Source organism: Panthera tigris, chromosome A3, assembly GCF_018350195.1.
Source record: "Panthera tigris isolate Pti1 chromosome A3, P.tigris_Pti1_mat1.1, whole genome shotgun sequence".
NCBI classification, from domain to species: Eukaryota; Metazoa; Chordata; class Mammalia; order Carnivora; family Felidae; genus Panthera; species Panthera tigris.
This window is the reverse complement of record NC_056662.1, coordinates 38,812,598-38,835,091: the sequence shown is the minus strand read 5'-3', so window position 1 is coordinate 38,835,091 and position 22,494 is coordinate 38,812,598. Positions and strand designations below refer to the sequence as shown.

The 22,494-nt window shown below is 36.0% G+C and overlaps 1 protein-coding gene across 12 annotated transcripts in view; it reads left to right on the top strand.

Moving 5' to 3' along the window:
• Positions 1-22,494, top strand: part of TASP1 (taspase 1) — a 342,726-nt gene that overhangs the window by 5,595 nt on the left and 314,637 nt on the right. For 11 of the 12 annotated variants that reach the window (XM_042980918.1, XM_042980915.1, XM_007086806.3 and 8 more), the window contains exons 2-4: positions 4,299-4,517; positions 8,029-8,096; positions 10,397-10,465. In XM_042980918.1, the coding sequence (XP_042836852.1) occupies positions 4,373-4,517; positions 8,029-8,096; positions 10,397-10,465 (282 nt within the window). In that variant the 5' untranslated portion in view covers positions 4,299-4,372. Of the gene's footprint in view, positions 1-4,298; positions 4,518-8,028; positions 8,097-10,395; positions 10,466-15,984; positions 16,252-22,494 lie in introns of those variants that run through there. The other variant, XM_042980922.1, reaches the window with a different exon arrangement.

The window sequence follows — 22,494 nt, the reverse complement described above, 5'->3', positions numbered from 1 at the left end:
ACTTACATTAAGACATATTGTTGGTTCATATTTTTACTATTGCAAATAATCCTTCAGCGTGCATTCCTAATTTTGATTGATTTTGCCAAATTGCTCTTGTTCAGTTTTGTCATCTTTAGGTTACTACTATAGTGTGTGAGAACTCCTGATTCTCAATTGCCTCAAAACGTGATATAATTTGGATGTTGGCCAACCCAAGTTAAAAAATGGCATTTGGGTGTAGTTTTGTTTTGTATCTTTCTTTTGAGTGAGGTTTAGCCTTTTTTGATCTGTTTAAACCGTTGTATAATTTTTCTATGAACTGGGATTTGCCCATTTGCCCTTTGTTGTCTTTTTTTTTTTTTTTTTAAGTCTTTTGTTGGAACTCTTTATTAGGTCAGACCTTTAATAGGTTTTGAGTTAAACAAAAACTGATGTTGGAGTAGAAGTTGCTTCATTTCTAATTGAACTCAAAACATTCCGGTAACCATTGGGAGTTGGAGGCCAGAGTTGTACATTGGATAGCCTGTGTATTTAAGTTCCTTTCCTAGTCCAGCAGAACCCTCGGGCCAACATTTTTGGAGGAGTTTATGGAGATGACATGATTAGCTAAATATATTTCAGATATTCTCTCTCTGAGGGATGGTAGATTGCTCAAGAAATAGCATATTAATTCATCTTCCACATTTTATTTTTTTCAGATAAGCCTGAGAAGCAATGTTTTTAAATCTCTCATATATATTAAAATGCTATTACATCAACCTTATTCATTGTAAAATATAGGTGTTTCAGTTTCTTACTTATGAAAGAATGCATCTGATAATGGTGAGTCAGAGTAGCTTGAAGTTTAATAACTCATACTGCTTGGGTGTGTGTTCGTTTTAACTGAAACTCTTAATTTTCCGAGGCCTGAGTTTTCACTCCACCTGTGTTTGTGGGACTATTGGGCCTAAGCTCATTTCATGGCTGGGTCAGACATGATGGCATGTATGCTAATCATTTAAATTCCACTTCGAAAAAAAAAAAAAATCCACTTGGTCAACTGACACATGAATAAGTAGTAACCAAAGTCGAATAAGTGAAATAACCAAAGAGAAATAACTAAATAACCTAAGTCAAATAAGTGAAGTCATTAGAATAGAATCCTTCCTTAGAAAGTCAGCAATCACCACAAAACAAAAACAAAAGCAGGCATTTCAATTCATGTTTATTTAATCAATATCAACATTCTTTTGTAATCCAAATTTTCTTCCTGCATTTATGAATATATATAAACATTTTAGTACAACAGCAAATATATTTTTTGATTTAAAACTATCTGTCCTTTAGGGACACCTGGGTAGCTCAGTCAGTTAAGCCTCCACCTCTGGTTTTGGCTCAGGTCATGATCTCATCCTTAGGGAGAGTGAGCCCTGCATTGGGCTGTGAATGGATGTGGGGAGCCTGCTTGGGATTCTTTCTCTCTCGTCCTCTCTACCTCACCCCACTCAGGCTAACACTGTCTCAAAGTTAATAAATAAACATAAAAAAACCTCTATTTGTCCTTTTTTAAAAAAAAATATTTTTTTTAAAGCTTATTTATTTTGAGAGAGAGACAGTGTGAGTGGAGGAGCGACAGAGAGAGAGAGAGAGAATCCTTCTGTCAGGGCTATCAGCACAGAGCCCGATGTCAGGCTTGAACCCACGAACTGTGAAACCATCATCTGAGCTGAAACTAAAAGTTGGACGCTTAACTGACTGAGCCACCCAGGTGACCAAAAGCTATTTGCCCTTTAAATGAAATGTTCTGTGATAAAAATTCACTGGACTCTTTTTTTTCTATCAAACTTTTATTTTATTTTATTTTACTTCATTTTATTTTATTTTATTTATTTTATTTTTTATTCTCAAGTGAGATAACATGCAGTGTAGTCCTGGTTTCAGTAGAATCCAATGATTCATCATTTACGTATAACACCCAGTGCTCATCCCAACTAGTGCCCTCCTTAAAGCTCATCAGCCATTTTACCAACCTCCACCAATCCTCAGTTTGCTGTCTGTATTTAAGAGTCATAGTTTGCCTCCCTCTCTGTTTTTATCCTATTTTTCCTTCCCTTCCCCTATGATCGTCTGTTAAGTTTCTCAAATTCCACATATGAATGAGAACATATGATATCCGTCTTTCTCTGACTGACTTATTTCACTTAGTGTAATACCCTCCGGTTCCATCCACGTAGTTGCAGATGGCAAGATTTCATTCTTTTTGATTGCCGAGTAATACTCCATTGTATATATATACCATATCTTCTTTATCCATTCATCCATCGATGGACATTTGGGCTCTTTCCATACTTTGGCTATTGTTGATAGTGCTGCTATAAACATGGCGGTGTATGCATCCCTTCTAAACAGCACACCTGTATCCCTTGGCTAAATGCCTAGTAGTGCAATTGCCGGGTCGTAGGGTAGTTCTATTTTTAATTTTTTGAGGAACCTCCACACTGTTTTCCAGAGTGGCTGTACCAGTTTGTATTCCCACCAACACTGCAAGAGTTCCCGTTTCTTCACATCCTTGCCAACATCTGTTATTTCCTGAGTTGTTAATTTTAGCCACTCTGACTGGTGTGAAATGGTATCTCATTGTGGTTTTAATTTGTGTTTCCCTGATGATGAGCAATGTTGAACATCTTTTCATGTGTCTGTTAGCCATCTGGATGTCTTCTTTGGAAAAGTGTCTATTCATGTCTTCTGCCCATTTCTTCACTGGATTATTTGTTTTTTGGGTGTTGAGTTTGGTAAGTTCTTCATAGATTTTCGATACTAACTCAAGGGACTCTTTTTAACCAAGAATTAAAAGAAGTTAAAATACTATATTGCAGTGCTTCTCAGACCACCTCTGGTGTAAAGAACCAACTTAAAAAAATTTTCAATCCATTGTTGACTATTTATTTTGTAAAGTGCAAATGAACCAAAACCCCAAACCAAAGAACTAAACCCCAAACAAAATGGAAGTATGGAACTGTGAATGAAAGATAAAAATAAAAGCTCAATTTTTTATTATATTTAATAGATAAAATTGCTTCAAAAATATAAACAGAACAAGGAAATAGAAAAAAAATTACGCAAGTTGTACACATTGTTTATTGAAAATGTGTATACAAACCAATTAAAATATTAATGAAATAATAATCTCTTGCACACTGGTAGCAAACCCTGGTCTGCAGACCACACTTTGAGAAACACCAGTTTTTTGGATTAGGCAGCTAAGTCACTTTTTATATTACTATTTATGTTTTATATTAGAAAAGAAAGACTTATGCCCCTCCCCATTTTAGAATAAAGTACAGATTTTTACCTGACAGTATGAATCTAGGTGTTTATGTCAGCCACCCGACTCTCAGATTTTCTTTAAATCTCTGTGTTGATTTTTAAATGATTCATTTTTCCCTAATCTGAGATATGTTCTGCCATACCATAATTACTGTTGTTAAGCCAAGATTGCTAGAAGCTTGTGAGCTTGTGAGAAAAATTAGGAACTTGGTGGTATAAGTTGTTTTTAGTTTGTCTCATTACATTTTATATGTCATCTATCGAGCACCTCAGAAACAAAGCTTTTCATGAAAATTAAGTATTTGCACGAGTGTTGTTATTTTCATTTCTTGGTTTGGTCTTACAATTTTGTTAGCATTTATGTTTTACAGTCAAGCTGTGGAGCATTGTACTGTTTGTCTTAAGTTCTTCACAGGCAAGTGCGAATCCGTTGCTTCATATCTTTAAGCAGCAATTTATAGATCTTAAATTTTCGCATCACACAAAAAACTAATTATGTGAGGTGATGGACATGTTAACTGATATTATTGTGGTGATCATTTCACAGTATGTGTGTGTGTCAAATCATTTTGTACGCCAATTTACATAATGTTATATGTCAGTTATATCGCAATAAAGCTGGTGAAAAAAGTAAGCTGCGACCTGGGCTTTATATCAAGGCACCATCTTTGATTCTACAATGTCCCAGAGATTATTAGTATTTGGTTTGGAGGGAGTAGAAAGTCATATTTAAGTTATATTGAGGTTTTCTACAGTGTATATGCAGTGAAAGATAAAATATCTTTAGACTCAGTAGGAAGTCTTTTTTCAACAGTTCTTTTGTTTATATGACTTCAAGCAAGTACTGTCTGTGGACAGAGATTTAAATCTTACCTTTTCATATTCTTTGTATTATCCAGTTAAATGACTTTAAAATTAGGTTTCTGGAAAGTTATCTTTGCACATATTTGTATAAGTTATGTTTGTGTTAGAGAGGGAAATGTATACCATCTTTGGCTGTTTTTCTTTAGGGTAATTCTTCTCCTGCAATTACTTTTGGATGGAAGTATGCACTTTCCCCAATAGAAGATGGTAATCTCAGAGAATGACCATGGAGAAGGGGATGAGTTCTGGAGAAGGGCTGCCTTCCAGATCATCTCAGGTTTCGGCTGCTAAAATAACAGTCAAAGAGTTGGAAACAAAGCAATCCCATAAGGAGAAGCGAGGGGGCTTTGTGTTGGTACATGCAGGTAAGCTCTAAGTGGGTGAGTCGGAAGATGAAAATAATGTTGATTTTTTTTTTCTTGCCTTGAAGTACACTGAGAATTGAATTTCACATCTGGAGGAGGCAAACTGCCAGAGAGGAGTTGGAACCAAAGAGTGACTTCAATACAGGCCTCTCCTATTCCCTACTTGGAAGATCTTATACTGACAGCTCTTCTTATGTCTTCTTTACTTCTCTACCCTGTTACTTACTTTCACCCCCTATATGTAATAGGTATAATTAAGTAGTGTTAGAATCAGACAAAGTAATTTTTTTTTTAGTTTATTTATTTATTTTGAGAGAGACAGTGTGAGTGGGGCAGGTGCAGAGAGAGATGAAGAGAGAGAATCCTAAGCAGGCTCCACACTGCCAGTGCACAGCCCAATGTGGGGCTTGAACCCACGAAAGTGCAATATCATGACCTGAGCTGAAACCAAGAGTCGGATGCTTAACCAACTGAGCCACTCAGGTGCCCCAAAGTCATTTCTTAAACTCTAGTTTCTGTTTTTAAAAATAATGCTACTGAGAAATTTTACTGACCCCATATTGAGTTGTGGCCTTTTTAGAATAGAATTATACGATCATGGAGTTAGTTTGCCTTAATACTAAAAATGAGGAAGAGAGATTAAGTAGCTCCAGCCTCACGGCTAGTTTGTGCTAGAGCCAGGTTGAGAAACCCTTATGTGGACCCGTAGTCCCAGTCTAGTGCTTTTGGTAATACATCAGCCCATAATCTCTACTTCAGAGGATCTGGGGGACAGACACAGTGAAGTTCAACTCCTGGGTCCCCACTCATTGAGGATTTTGGATTTCAGAGCAGGGCAGCTCTGCTCTCAGCAGGCTTTTTTTTTTTTTTTTTTTCCTTTAGTCATTTTTATTTGCCTGCATTTATCTAAAATGCAGAAAAAATTCCTTCTGTGAAGGGAGAAGGAATGGCTGGATCTCCTTTTAACTTTTCTCAGACAGTCAAACAGGGTGGGATCAAGATTAACTTTGATATGGGGTGAGGAGTAGAATTGTTTTTTCTTGCCAAACTGGTGTCCTGCCTGGTCATTAAACTTTGTCTATATCTAGACTAGATTACTTGGGGAGTCTTACAGAATCTAATCCAGGAGAATCTAAGAAACCCAGGTTCAATTTGCTTTTCTTTCAAAAGATTTTTACAAAGAAATGAGGTAAATTTTAGAAATAACCCAGTTAGAAGTAGACTTGGGACCAGAAATGCCTGCCTTCAGACTCCTAGTCCGGGGCTCTTCCTACTATAATGTTGCTGGTGCACTGGTACCCAGTGTTATTTTATTTAGAATGAGTATGTGACAAACATACAAGAAAGGTTTAAAATTTTTGACAAGCAACAACATAGAGCTTTTGATTAGTTGGAAAGCATTGCTTTTTATGACTGTCATGGTAATGTCCCTCTTCTTTTACTCACTGGATGGGAATGGCTCTTAGATATCTTAGATAAGTTGGTGTTGGGGCCAGCAGTAATAGGCGGAAATTATGTGGATTAGAGTGACTCTTTTTCTAAACCATTAGAAGGTCAGATAGACTGACCATGGAGAAATATATATTTTGCACATTTAAGGGACGAAATTTCAATTCCTTATCCATTGTAGAGATCTTAAAGCTTCCCCCCCCCCACTAGAGGAGACTTGCCCAAATTTTAGTCATTTGAGTCTTAGATTCTTGATTTTTCCTAGTCTGTATACTACCTATATTGTTTACCTAATATCAAAAGGCTGAACACTTTTTACCTTAAAACTTTAAAGCTGAAACTTATCTTTACTCAAATGAAATGTCAGTATCACTTGCATGAGAAGAAAATAACTTAAAAAAAATTTTTTTTAAGGTTTATTTATTTTTGAGATAGAGACAGAGCATGAGCTGGGGAGGGGCAGAGAGAGAGGGAGACACAGAATCTGAAACAGGCTCCAGGCTCTGAGCTGTCAGCACAGAGCCTGACGCCGGGCTCGAACTCACAGACCGCGAGATCATGACCTGAGCCAAAGTTGGACGCTCAACCAACTGAGCCACCCAGGCGCCCCAAAAATAACTTTAAATACAGTGTAATTTACAGTGTAAATAACCAAACCAGTGTAATTAAATTTTAGCTAAATCCTGTTGCATGTCTGTGGCTTAGATCCTGAGCCTACCTTTCCTTTGTTAAATAGAGAAATTAGCAAATGTTAACCAGATATTAAAGATGTATTGTGGCCATGCTGAGACTTTTCCCTTATTCAAAGGGGAGTTGTATGTTAATCCTATTAAAACTGTCATCCATACACTAAAGTTATTTATTTAGCAATAGTGTCCCATGATTTGGGAAATACTGCTGAAAGATTGAGGCCCCTAGATCTAAGGTGACAGACCTGTTAGAGAAGCATGAAAAGAGGCCTGTTAAATATTGGCATAGGCTCTATGAAGTTTCGAAGTTCTCTTGAGAAATAGGATTAGAATTTGGGTGTATGGATTCCTGTTGGTTTTGCATCTTTTCTGCTCTTCTGGGTCCCTGATTGATAGTTTCATGGGCTAGTTTTTTCTCTGACTTGAGGAAAGGTGGGTTAGGTTTGTGTTAGAGTCTGTAGGCCTACATGAACAGCCCTGAGGCTTAGAAATGCAGTTCTTAAACTTCTTTATGTTGGACCCCTGTAGGGCCTTGGTTCAGGGGAGTTGGGGGGAGTGATTCAGAGTTCTCTGTTAAAGAACTTTGTTTAGAAGCCTAATCATCAAGAGAGTTTCAGGGCCCTTGTCTTGGTTTCTTTCTTATTTATATTATTCTCAAGTCCCTAACTAAGCAAGTATTCACCCTCTTAGGGCAACACATTTCAGAGCCATTCTCTTGAGTAGGTTGCTGGGTGTTTAAGAGACAGGGACACCAGGATTTCTTATAGACACACATGAATGTGCTGTCACTGAGGTTTCAGAGACACCCTGAGCTACAGTCCAGCAGTGAGAGGGTGTAAAAAGTTTGGATAGCAGTAATGGTATTTTGGTGGTTGTGGGAAATAACTTCAAATGTTATGTAGAAAGTACCTAGTTTTCTGGTTATTTTTAAGGATTCAGGATTCTGAGCAGTTATTTGCCAAATGGCAGGGGCTTTCTAAAGGTCAACAGAAAGGAAAGTGAAGGGACTCTGTACCTGACACCTCCTGGGTTATCAACTCCAGACCAAAAAAAAAAAAAAAAAAAAAACAAAAAACCTGACTTTGGAGAGAGGTTTTTGAAAGGAGATGATCTTGGTGGAGTCCCTTTGGGGATATGAGCTATTTTTAGTGCCTCTGTCAGGAAAATAGCCTTTGAAAAAGAAGGTAAGGCATGGCATTAAAAAGGCTATGGTAGAGAAGGAGGCGATTAGATTTTGAAAACTCCATACATGTAGGATAATACTTTTATTGTCACCAAGGGAGCATTAGTTTGTATGAACTATGTATATAATATAAGCAAAATCTCTGATATTTTAATGATGACTAGCAATTGGTTGTTTTTTTCCACTACAGGTGCGGGTTATCATTCTGAGTCCAAAGCCAAGGAATATAAACATGTATGCAAACGAGCTTGTCAGAAGGTATGAACAGAGTGTGTATGATGGAAACATTTCAGTTTTGACCAGCAAGCAGCTTTACCTTGAAATTCAAAATTTTAAGGTTTGACTTAGAAGAGAGTCTTTAGTTTGGGCCATGAAATTATTTTGCTCATATTTGCGGGGTCTTTTGTTTTGTTTTGTTTGTGTTTTTTATTCTCCAAATGATGCTTAGATCTTTCCCTCCCTTTCCCAGATTAAAGTCTGTATTTTTGGAAATGTGGGCACATAATCATATATCTTTTAATCTTTGCAAAGGCATTGAGCTCCATTGAAGGAGTAGGGAAAACATTTCAAAGGCAGCCAGTGTATCTTTCAATGAAGAGAAGAAAATAAGTAATAAAAAATTAAAATGGGTACTTTCTTAGGGAGATTATCCTGTACTTTTTCCTTCTGTTTTTCATTATGTAGTTTGTATCATAGCAAATTCATTGTCATTCCTGAGTTTAGCTTTGCCCTTGTTCTCGGTTGTGCTTTTTTTTCTCTTTGGTTTTTGAGGTTTTGCTAAATTGTTGAATACTTAATTTGGATGCAGGAATGGACTCAGAAGTAATATTGTTTGTTTTTATTTTGATCTTGACTGTATACTCTTACTGGCAAAGCATCCATTACTTTTTATGCAAATACAATGTTAATGGATATTATATATCGAGTAAATTTGGGTCTCTCCCTGCTCTTTTCGTTTATATTTAAATACCATTGAAAAGAAAGATTATGAGTCATTAATGAAATCCCATAAGTAAGAAAATTTTGTTATAGGGATTTTATCGTTTGTTAAATTTATAATGAAGCTAGAAGTTCTCTAAACTATTTCATATTTTTTCTTATTTTTTAATTTTGTAAGTTTTTATTGTCTGCAATGTTTTGTATCACTGTAGTCCTAGAATCCTAATACATTTTGAATGTATAATCAGCCTTCTCAATCTATACAATGAATGAACTTATTAAAAGCTTAATGAGGAATACAGCTCTTAATTTTTGAGCATTCTCTTTTGTTGACTAAATTGGAGCTTTAATTATTCATTTAGAAATCAGTTTTCCTTCTCTCTCTCCCCTTTATACTTAAGAAATAAGGTGATTTTATAGGCCGTTACTCTGTATAATTCATATTACAAAAGAACGTTGTTTGTTTATCTCAATATTTTGTACAGTGGTCTGCCCTTATCTATGAGGGATATGTTCCAAGACCCCCAGTGGATGCCTGGAACTGCAGATAGTACCAAACCCTATATGTACTTGTTTTTCCCTATATATACATACGTATGATAAAGTTTACTTTATAAATTAGGCACAATAAGAGATTAACAACAACAATAATAAAATAGAACAGTTATACTGTGTGTATATAAAAGTTATGTGAATGTGGTCTTTCTCTGTCAAAATATCATATTGTACTGTACTTACCCCTTCTTCTTCTTGTAATGATGTGAGATGATAAAGTGCCTACATGATGGGATGAAGTGAGGTGTATAATGTAAGCATGATGATGTAAGCGCTAGGCTACTGTTAACCTTTTGATGATATGTTAGAAGGAGGATTATCTTCTAGACTGCATTTGACTGGGGGTAACTGAAATTGAGGATAAGGGGGAACTACTATAGTACCAAAAATGCTTTTGTCACATATATATGTCCATCTAAATGTTTGTGTGACTGAGAGTCACTGCTTTTTAGTTAGTTTAGTTTAGTTTAGTTTAGTGGAGAGGAAAACAGTGGGAAAAGATGTTATTAGCTAAGTCTGAGATTCAATTATGAATATGAAGTATAAATTATCAGGGTATTTATGTATTTATTTTTGTCTTTCTCCAAATTTTTATGTAAATTCCAGTTAGTTAGCATACAGTGTAATATCAGGTTCAGGTGTAGAATTTAGTTATTCATCACTTACATAGAACACCCGGTGCTCATCACAAGTGCCCTCCTTTGAATTATCAGGATATTTAAACGAAACTGAATTTGATAATATCTATGGCTATTTTGAATTGCCCTGTGATGATTGAAGCCCTTCCACTTATTAAATTGCCTGCACTTTTCATTTAGTGGCTAGATTGTATTCATTGTCTTAATTGGAATTATCAGTGAGCTATATCATAAATTATACTAAATATAAACACTTGCTTGTTTTAAATCTAAGTGGTTTATGTCTTGAGGTACAGAATGGGACTAGTGATCAATTTTTATTAACTTTAAATGTCTCCTATACTTCTTTATGGCCTTGGAAAGTTTCTGGGCCTATTTGGGAAGTTGTGGTTTTACAATGAATAATCTCTCCCCTTGGTTTCATAGGCAATTGAAAAGCTACAGGCTGGTGCTCTTGCTACAGATGCAGTGACCGCAGCTCTGGTGGAACTCGAGGTATTTCTTTTCTCTATGTTTTATTGAAAATATTTATGAGTTTATGTTCATTATTCTTAAATGACATAAAAGTATTGAGTTAGTTAACCATCAATTATATGACCAGTGTTTCCCAACTGTATTAACAAAGTTATGAAGAGCCCTGTGATATTGCTAGGTTATTTTCCTTGGGGACTTCTCTTAGTAACATAAAAGTTGGTTAAATCAACCCTGCCTCCCTCCCCCCCCCCCCCTTTCTGTGAGATTCATGAATGCTAAAGTTACTGGTGTTTGGGTACTTAAATTTTCTTAATATGTTCAGTAGGAAAATTCCTGAAGTTAACTCCTCTTCCCCAAAAGTAATATATTAGAGAAGAAAAAATTTCAGCTGTCTAGAAGTATCTAAAGTGAAAGGGAAGTTTCCTCATAAGCCTGACAGTTAGATCTATATCCTGAAGCTATGCTCTGTGAAGTGTGACTTGTCCAGTGTGATTGTTAAGTTGGTCTCTGGTTAACTGAAGACATTGAGGAATTCAGTGGGGAGGCTCTCAAGTTTGCTATAATTTGTTGCAATCTGAGTGTTTCCTTGTTCTTATAATCTGGAACTTTGAGGATGAATTTGTCCTGGAGATATTGAGGCCTTCAGAAGACTGACTTTTGTTGATCAAACTTTTAGAAGATAGATAGATAGATAGATAGATAGATAGATAGATAGATAGATAGATTTGTATCAGTCTATTTAGAGGATTCTAGTGAGCCAATAGTTTTCTTGTTGAGAACACTACTTGGGAAATCAAATAAGATATGAAGATAAAACAGTGATGAGTTTGAGGTAGGAGGTGAATGGAGTAGGTCTTCCCAAGTTGACTGGATTGTCGCTCTTTTGTTTACACCCTCATTTCAGAGCACCTACCCAGTCATGCCAGGCCTTGCTTTTCCCTACAAAAATTGTCCAGGAGTTTACCAGAAGTCTTAGCCCTGTTTTCTGTTTATTCCCCTGATTAGTTGTAGAGCTACACTTTTGATCACTCTTTGTGGATTTTAATCTATCCTATTAATGCCTTCAGATTGGTCCAAGTGTATTCAAAGAAGGTGAACATATATGATGGGTACAAATTCTATTGTAGTGTGGTCCCTGAGAGAGACATCTAACTTGGGGTATGTTGTTCCCTCCTCTTGTGACTGATGCATCTTATACCAGATCTACCAGTCATTAGCCCTGGGCACCTCACAGATTCTCCTTGACTCAGTTTCTCATTTATAATATGGGGGTAATTTCTGTTTCATAGAGTTCTGAAGATTAACCGAGTTAACATGTGACAACCACTTAGGTCATTGTATGGCACATAGTAAGCACCCCTTAAAAGTTAGTAATTATTGCTATTATGAAGTGCTTTGGAAATGATATATATGAGGTGAATATTTATGGTAACTGTCAATGACACATTTTTACAATGTCAAGAAAAGGTTAATTATCATGGAGGAAAGGAGAAAAGTGCTTCAAGAAAGAAGATTGATATACTAACTACCAGATCTTACCTTTACTCAAAACACACACACACAAGGAAAGCTTCATCTATCTTAATTCAATTGTTAATTGCAAATTACTGTCCTTTGTGCATAAGACAATGTCCTGAGATAATCTGTGCATGGAATCAGTGTGGGTCCAGGGAAAGAAAAAGAAGGTTAATGAGTAGCTGGGGGATATACTGTAATGGCAATTATAAATACAAAATTGAGCAAAATTAAGTTTTTCTTTTCTCTTCATCTTAAAATAACTTTAATTTTCTCAAGTTATACTTATATCATGTTGAATATTTTATTACATTTTTCTCCAGTGATGAATCAATCATACTTTTAAAGAGTTTACTTATTTATGCTTAAAAGTGATTGAAGATACATTCTGAAATAGTAAGTAGCTCATGAGTAAGTGAGCTTTATAGTTTAAAATGATGACCTCTGTTTTTTAAGAGTGTGGATAAGAAGTTCTTTTTTAAACAAACTTGTTCTATTTTTGACCGGACTATGTTATATGGATGAATACTGACCTGAGTGAGTGTAGTGTACTCCTCCCCCTAACCCCCATTGTTAAATCTGGAGAAGAATTTCAATTAATTATCTTTAAAAAATCATTTTTATGTGGAGTCTTTGAAATATGTTAATAGTTTAAAGGCTAAGGCTAGCTGGAAGAATTTTCTTAAATCTTAAGAATTATTGGAAGTTGTGCTTATACTGCCCCCTGCAGTTTCAGCCACTTTGATTCACCACCTTTAAACAAGGTGAGGTTTTCAAGTAGAGTTCAGTTGAAGGAGTATTATAATAGTTTGGGTCAATAGAAAGCTACAAGAAAATCAGATTCTAATATTTTCTATACTTAGAAAGATATAAATAACAATTTTGAGTCCTTTCAGCTTACTGAAAAGTCCCAGAGAATCTGATTTATAATGTGTTATGTTTACTTTGAGAGTAACTACTTATCTTTAAGTTTAATCAATCTATTTGGTAAAGCTAAGTCTTGTCCTGATTACCAAAGCCATACCTTTGCTTTTTGACTTTGGGATGTACTTTTTGAGTAAAAAAAGGGCCCCCTTTTAAAAACCTGTCTGTTACTTTTACTACTTAGGCAGATACTGAAATCGGTTTGAATTCCTTGAACACTGTGAACTGAAATGACTGAAGTAGTTTCATGGTCCTTACTGGCTAGAAGGGATATCTGGCCTTGTATTTAAAAAAAAAATATGAGAATTGCAGTTACCCAAATAGTCAAAAGTATAATGATCTCAACTCCATGCCATAGGGGAGGAAGAGACAAGATAAAAGAAGTTTATACCTAGAGACACATACACACTTAATGCAGGCCACCCAGACTCATCATTTTGAGCTTTTTTTGGAAACTGGTTACCTTGTGTAGTTTCATTTTCCTCGTCTACCACTACAGACAAGTGGAGTCATCCTAAGACAACCACTTCTGGACACTAGAGGGGTGTTTCCATCATTTAAATAAGGGAGGAGGTGAGTGCATAAGTTTCTGCCTTTAACTGACCAGCTTCTCTCTTCAGGGTTTTGGGAGGGAAGGTGGCCAGTCCCATTTGAGAGGTGTTCTGCAGTTTGGGAATGAAAATGATATGATACCAAAGTGTATTTTGTTTATCTTCAAAATGTGAGGGAGGAAATGGAAATGTCAGTTTATAGATCATATTTTAATTTATTGTTAAATTTATTTGGCCCTATTGTTTCATTTAGCTATTTATAGCTTTTTGAGATTATCCTTATAACTCATGGGAAAGTGACTTCTATTTATTGGATAGTACATTTCTGATGTCACTCATAGTAGAGAAGACAGGTATCATGAAGCATCTTGATCTTCCTGTCTGGGGCTATGCATCTGGAAGACAGTTGTTTTTATGGCCGCTTCGGGAATAGTTTTGGTTCAGGTAGTGGCAGTGGATTGTAAATTCTAGACCGTAATTGGCACATTTCACATGGTATAGCTTCTAATGCGAATTTCTTCTTTGAGGAAATTGGCTTTAGATCTGGATGAGTCATGATGCAGCTGCTAAAGTAGAAAGTGTATCATGGATTCTGATGGAAAACACACTACTCATAAAATACTTGCTGAAACTCTCTTTGCACATTGATGTTTTTCTATAAAAGTATTAAGACCCAGCTTTAAAATTTCTAATAAGGAATTATAGGTGATATGGGAATGACAGACTTTGGAGAGGTTATTGATGAATCTGGCTGAGAGTTTGAATATCTTGGTGTAGACTTTGAGAGATTTTGGCCAATTCATTTTGAAAACTGGTTATTTTAGTAGGTAGAATATTGTGCATTAAACATAGTGGTAGATACAGCTTTCAGATTTCATATAGTGAAAGGCAACTTGCACAGGCTCCTTTGTTGAAAATGTTTTGTTGAGTTTATGTTATTTTAAGTGGACCCTGCAGTTCTTTCATTGACTTGATTTGATTCATCCTTTAAGGCTCCCTGTGGTCAGAGGAGATGGTAGTTCATGGTTGAAGCTAGTTTATTGTTCAAATGTTTTAGCATTTAAAGAGCACATTATATTGGGCACATATTTTCATATCTGTCTGCCTCAAACAGTCTATTGTCTTTGGTCTCTATATAATCCAATATAATGCTTGCTTATAAACTCTAGGAAAATTCTTTAAGAAGTAACTTCTTATCCAGATGGCTGATAGTTTAGGGTGTGAGAGAGAAAAAAGTATTTACATTATTATATACTTATATTATTACATATAATATTGTTACACATTTATCTGTCTCTGCATCCTCTTATACCCAGAGCCAGCTCTGCATGCATTTCTTTAAAGCAGGGATCTCCAGAAGGTCATCATTGTATACTAGTCTGTTGTTGGTACCCTGGTCCAGGCCTCTGGGCAGCTGCAGGATTAGGCCACACCCCCTTCTCTTGGGCTGGAATTGTCTATATGCCACTGGGAGAGAGAGCGCCTAAGGCTTGCCTGTCCTTGAAATGCTTAGTGGTCATGGAGATGGTATGGATTGCTCATGGCATATGGGTATATCTAAGATGGAAGGAAACATATGGGAAGGGCTGATATACCTCACTTTCTCTCAACAAACCTGTTTGCAAGTTTGCTTGTGGTGTTTTTGTGAGTAGACACTTAACCACATCTTGCCTCCTACCCAACTTCAGTGTTTGTTTTTTGTTGTTGTTGTTGCAAATAAATAGGGGTTTGCTTTATAGGCATTTCTGTTTATTTGGGAGGTTAGAAAAGTATGCAAATAAATAAGCATCTCCAATTTTCTGAACATTTTCTGTTTTGCAGAAATCATCTTTTCATAAGCAGAGGGTAGCTGAGTATTTCAGTGGTTCCTTGCTTCCTCCGCCCCTCCTCTCCCCCAAGGGGCTGCGCTGAACACATTGGAAAGACAGTTTGATGCATTTAGCTCACAAATACACAAGTGTCCATTAACCATAATGTGACTGATGAGTCAAATTTTAGACCTAACACTCTTGAAAGTCTCATTTTTCTCTTCAATTGAAAATATCTTTTATTCTCTATAATATGGGGAGGATCTGTGTTTATATATTTGAAGCAAAGAGTTTTTTGTTTTCATTTTTAAAGTGTTTATTTTTGAGGTGGGGGGGGGAGAGGCAGAGAGAGAGGAAGAAAGAGAATCCCAAGCAAACTCTGCGTTGTCAGCCCAGAGCCTGATGCGGGACTTGAACCCAGGAAACAACGACCTGAGCAGAAATCAAGAGTCAGATGCTTAACCGACTGAGCCACCTAGGCACCCCTTGAAGCAGAGTTTTACTTCTTTTCCTTTGTAGTACTTAACCCGTTTTCATTGCATAAAATTTGAGTTTTGACTTTAGATGCTCTTTTTCCTTTTTTTTTTTCCAACTTAGTATCATTGATTATTTCAGTCAACTACCCCATTTGCCTGTCTGTTTAGCATTATTTCCAGTGGTGCTTCAGTATTTCTGTGTATTCCAGCTGTTTATAGAGTCTTTATGTTTCTCTGCATTTTTTTTTTTTGTTTTATTTTTTGAGGTGTACATACACAGTTACACTTCATGGAGTTGCATCCAGCCAAGTGTCCATGTTCTTCTTGTGAAGAGGCAGAGAAAATCACCTCTCCCAAGAATTTCCACCTTCTGACCAAGGGAAATGTGTCCTGAGGAGCTGTACGCAGATGGGAGGCAACTTGTTTGCTTGTTCTGCTGCTAGAGCATTGATTTAATTAGAAGACAGGCTGTGGGTGGCCATGTGCAGACAAAGAAGCACCAGACAGAGCCCAGTTAGCCTGGGACAGTAAAAGTAAGTTACGCTCTTTTTAAAACACTTTTGAGTACTGATGCTGATTCTTGCCTTTAATACTAAGGGGCAACTTGTAACTTACTGTTTGTGTTTACACAATAGGTACATCTGTCTGTTCTTTTTGTAAGACCCTAGAAATTAAATGTGCTCTCTAGCACAAAGTACCTGCTTAATGGACAAGCAGTGATTTTTTTTCCTTTAAATTTTTTTAGAACAATAAGAAGACTGAGTCACTTATTACATTCTAAATTAATTTTGCACTGCATCAAAACCATGTATTAGTTTTTGATGAAGTCAGAACACTGAAGTACAGAGCTTGTTGTGTTTTACTTTGTACTGATGGGAACATGAAACATTTTTCACTTTTTTTCTAGCCATTTCTTGATGAGTTGTGTGACCTTATCAGATGTATTCATATTGGCTAAATCTAGTAGAAGATACGGTCCAAGACCAGACTTAGCAGTTCCCGAGGAGCATGTAGCTTTATGAATGAACCTTCAGTTTGCTCTTGGAATTGTTCTTCTCCGAACATACTACAATACTTTTATATATTAAAGCCACATTTGGTGGAATGGTGGAATTGGTGGTAATCTGTATTTTGGCTGTGTGAAAGCAATTTAGACTTATGAATTGAGTGTAAAATATCTTCTTGTCCTGTATTAATAGAGTTATCAGATTCATTGGCCCTTAGATTTATAGTGTAGTGATTATTGAATCATTTTGTGTGTGTGTGTGTGTGTGCATGTGCTTGTGCATTTGGGGCATCAGTTTTATAATTGAATATCTACTGTATTTTTTTGTTTTATTTAAAAATTTTTTTTATTTTTTTGTAATTTCTGGGCTAAGAAGCTTTTTCTGTGTTCAGCAAAATCATGGGCTGATATCATGCAGGTCAATCTGTAAGACTGCCCTTTGATTTTAAATTTTTGCCCATTTTCTCAGACCTGGCTTTTATTTAGAATCTGGAAAGGAATGAGGAAGAAACTTAAGTTACATGATTTTTAGGAATCCAATCAAGATAACATCCTAACTCCTGCTCCAAAGTAGAACAAAATATTGCTTCAATTTTCTTTGATTCATTTTCTGTCTGTCTAGTTTTTATGTGTATAATAGGCTTTACCTAAATGCTAGAATGATGCAGGATTGCATCGCACTCTAGCAGAGCAAACAGCTTAAAATTGAATTCTAGGCATTCCAGTTGATGAAAGTTCTTTGGTCATTACCACTGCCAGGGAGTTTTTACTGGTAGTCATTCTCACTCAGGGTCTAACCTCCTTCATGGTACACACATTTCCTGGCAGTTCATGACATGCTTATACTATAACATAGGACATCAACGCTGTTAACACTTGTTAGGCTTCTTAGAAGATTCAGGGTGAGGCATTTATTTATGTTTTCTTCTCTTGGAGTACATGCAGATGTTAACATTTTCTAGTGTGCTGGAAGTCTTTGTAATAAAAAGAAGCATTATAAGTTACTACTTATTAAGTTAGTAATACTTCTTTCTCCCTTCCAATTCTTACCATGTCCTCACCTCGCATTTGATAGAAGGATGGTTTAAGTTACTGTAATTCCATGGTCTGTTAGATTCTTTTTGAGTGATATTTCCATATTATTGTCAACATGGTTAAAAGGTATAATTATTTATACCCTTTTGAAAGGAAGTGTATGTGGATGCCAAATTTGGCTCTACTAGAGAAACAGCTACATTTGTCTTTTCTATTGTACCTCTTGTGGAAAGGACAATTTCAGGTACTGTGTGTGCTAACCTCTTCCTGGACATCGTAAAGAATCCAACTAAAACAAAGTTTAAAACTATTTCAGATGTGCAAGTATATTGGAGCCAATATTTTATTTTAGAGATCTGTGTTGTGTTTGACAAGTAACTCTTTGTACTGCAATTCTGTGGCCTTCAATTAAAAAAAAACCATGAAAGTAAATTGCTGTGATGTCCTTTTTCTACTTAATTAATTATGATATATGTTTATTTGCAAATTAGTCAGATTAATAATAGAAAGGAGATTCATAAAGATCTGCAGTGCTTTTTATTAAAATGTTTTTTGTAATAAATTAGAGAAAAATATGGTCCTATTTTTTGACAGAATACTGTATGCCAGATCAACAAATGCTCTAATGAACAACTATCAAACATTTGTTGTATTTATTCTGACATTTCCAGAAGAGTTTGGATATTTCAAGAAGATCATAAAAAGTCTTAGTTCCTAATACATACGCTGTTGTGTGTGAAGGGTTTTTTTCTCCCAACATAAAATATGTTGTCTTTTGTGTTATTGAATAGTTAAAAAAATGAACTGTCGCAGATGCTAAAACTGGGTATTCAACATACTATATTTGACTCAAATGTTCACAGAGTGTGATGCAAACAAATGTTCTCTCAACTTACATCCAGGATAGCTAAAATATTACTTTAACACATGTTAAAAGTAGAGCACTGTAACTATTTGGCTAGATATAATTCCGGGCTGTCTAAGTTGAGTAATTTCCTCAGGCATTCCAACTTTGATCAACCGCAGCAAGAACTTTTAGCATGTCTGTAAAGCAGCCAGTGCATCTGTAAATATGTCCTGAGGTAGAGAGAAAAGAGAATGCCAAAAAAAGAAAGAATACTTTCTGTCATTAAGGAGCAGTTACAGAATGAAAATGGAAAGTTTTTTGTTTCCCTAGGAACTCTTTTTAGATCATTGAGCCTCTGATGTCTAAGCATGCCCTGTGGTTCTGTATTAATGAATGAAAGATACCTCATTTGGGCCTAGTAAAAATGTTTTTGGCTAACTCTGCTGCTGAGACTTATTGGTTAGAGTCCATTAATTCTTAAACTTTCCAGTCTTTCTTAATGTAATGTTAAGTGGCTAAAAATCTAACATAAACAATAGTATATATCAGTCAAGTGGGTCTTGCTTGTTTTTAATTGGCTAGTATTTGAGTGAAATATGATCCTATTTTAGAGAATAGTTCTAAGTTTGTTTTCAACACATGGATGAAAGAAAAAAAAGGGTTTCTGGGTTTTGTTTTCAGTGACCTGAAAATGAATTTGCAAATATCTACTGGTTTCTATACAGAAGCATTAACTAAGAATATTTATAATGGTAAATTGCCCTGTGCTATGTTGGGAGCTGCATGTTTCTCATATTTTTAGACACAGCATGCTCCTATCACATTGATATCACTTGGCCTGAAGATCTTTCAAGGAGTTAACAACTACTCGCAAAGTGGATATTAAATGGAATGTTCTGTCTAGCTTCTTTCCAACCATGTTGACTACAGTCTCATGATAACAAGTACTATGACCTTTTAATTAGCTCCAGTTGTGAAAATTCTCCTTTTTGGGTCAATATTGTATCAGACATTACGACAAATCCATAATCTTGTAATTTCCTTGTGGCAGATCTCTATTGTCCACATTCTTCAGTCAGTCAGTCAGTCAAAACAAGGTTAACCCAGTTAAATAAAATTTACTAGTAGTAGGGGCACCTAGGTGGCTCAGTCAGTTAAACATCCGACTTTGGTTCAGGTCATGATCTTGAGGCTCATGGGTTCGAGCCCCACATCGGGCTCTGTGCTGACAGCTCAGAGCGGGGATCCTTCTTCGGATTCTGTGTGTCCCTCTGTCTCTGCCCCTCCCCTGCTGGTGTTCTGTTTCTCTGTCTCTGTCTCTCTCAAAAATAAAACATTAAAGATTAAAAAAATTACTAGTATTAAAAAAAAGTTTTATTGTAGTTTTACCATCTTTTCATGGTGCCCCCCCCCCCCCAAACTGGACAAGTCAGGCAGTATATATTGGTAGATTTATACCTTTTTAAGCCCATCCCCTGTATCCTGAAAGAGGTGTAGAGAAATGGTGAATGGGAAAGTTGTGGAGGATAGGTAGGGGAAGGGCAAGGCCTGGGTAAACTAATTGTGATTTTCATGGACAGGGTACTTGAGCAGATTTCTGAGTTGGTTACCTTGTTACTGTTTCTTTGTTTACCCAAGAATTTTTCTTCCTGTAAATATTGTCCATCTGAATGCCATAATTTCTTCAAATTTAATGCTTATTTAGTTTCATGTGCTTATTGCTTTGATCTTGAAATCATTACAGTTCACACTGAGATGAGAGCCAACTTTCTAAAACAATGTGGAATCTGATATCTAATTTATAGATAGGTTCTTACTATCCTTTAATTATTTCACCTGATTTGCGCTTTGTCTTTTTTTACGTTACCTGAATATTGAAGCCCCCACCCCATGGAGCTATGTAAGCTGTGTGTGTGTGTGTGTGTGTGTGTGTGTGTGTGTTGTTTTTTGAGTTTTTCTGCTCCAAACTACTGGCTCCAAAGAATATCGTGTTTTATCATTTTGATATGTCAGTTCACCATTAAGTAAAGTTCTATATGAAGTAGACTAATGGTGACCAACATAATCTTGAGAAGAATACCATGATTCATCTTTCTTCTTGTGGATTCTGGGTAGAAAGCTTATCTGACTTATTTGGAGAAGCAAAGAAGTATTATAAATTCTAATTGTCATAATCAGAAGATATGTGGCATTTGACACTAACCTGGCTCTTCCTAGTAAAGTGTGTTGACACATTGTAGTTAGACTACAGTGCTTGTAGTGGCTTACTTCTGTATCTATTCTTGTTTACGCAGCAAGAAGAAAGAATATTCAGTATTTTAAATATTCAACTAAGCATGAGAATGAAATCATGATTTGTTGTTTGGACTGGCATTTGTGTCAAAGAGCTACTTTGCCTGAAATCTGTATTGTGTATTCAGTTTTCACTGAAGACTTAGCAAAGCTCAGATTTTGCAACAGAAGCTTAATACCTTATTAACCATTAGGCCAGAGGTTGCAGAAGAGACAGTTCACAGATATGTGTTGATTGGCTGTTAGACTAGTTCATAAAAATTGGAATTTGTTGCCAACATTTAAAAATTAGGAGACTAAAAAATATGTATTTCTAGCTTCTATTGAAAAAATGATACCTGGCTACATGGAGCATGCATTCTCTCAGGCCTGCAGTCTGCCAGTTTTAAGTATAGGAGGCTTTGTAATTAAGATTGTATTTTCAGTTCAAGGTAAAGCTGAAAATAAGGCTTGGGCAGATACACCAACTTTTGTCTTGTTGGAAAGGCCTAGAAAATGAATTGATAGCTTAACAGGGATTTCTACCAAAAGTAAGGGTAAAAGTGGAATGAGCTTTGATTTGAATTTTTGCAATTGGAATTGGACTGAAATATTAACTTATTATTTTGAAAATGAACTTCAAATCAAACTAAAGACTTTTCAAAAAATTTCCCATCAAAGCAGTTTGAACCAGAACCAAAGTATCTCACTCCAAAGAGTTTAGAGCTGGAGCTAAAGCAGATCAAAATACCGTATGGCCCAACTAAACTTGAACTAAATTGTTCATTTATTTACTTCTTGTCTCAGGAATAAAATATTATTTTCAGTGTTTTGTGGTGAAGAATGTACCAGAAATGACCATAAGTACAAGCATATTGCACTGATTTCCAAACTTTGTCTTGCTAACCTCCTAAAGGACATTTAGCGTCCAACATCATTTATCTTATCTTGATTCCACTACTTCTTAATGGAAAACATACTTAGAAAAGTCATTGATTTGCACATAATATCTGTGGCTGCATCTGTGATGATTATCCAGAAAGCTTTGTATGTTCTTTTCAGTAATTCTCTCATTTTATTAATCTTCCAGTTCACCTAATTTTTCTGCAGTAAAAGTTGAGTCTTGGCTTCCAAAGTAGTTAGCTTTTGTAGCCTCTCTTAGCTCACGTGTGCTTCCTTGCTTCTCACCTCTTCCATGCTTTTGCTGATAGATGCGTGGGAAAGCCTCCTTTAGATGAGGTTCACAGAGAAAGTGAAGTTAAACAGATTTTGGAATTCATTTAGGTTGGAGTTTCTCAAGGTGTGAGTTGTGGCCACCTGGATTAGAATCACTTGAGGTAGCTTTTTCAAAAAAATGAAAACATTCCCTATCTGCACCTCAGAGGACCTAAATCAGAATCTTTGGGGATGGGAATCTGGAAATTTTAGTTTTCTGATTCTTTTTAAAAAAACCTTTTTGTTTTGAGATAATTGTAGACTTACATGTAGTTGTAAGAAATAATACGGAGAGGGGCACGTGGGTGGCTCAGTCAGTTGAGTGTCTGACTCTTGATTTCAGCTTGGGTCATGATCTTGCAGTTTGTGGGTTCACATCCTACATTGGACTTTGCACTGACA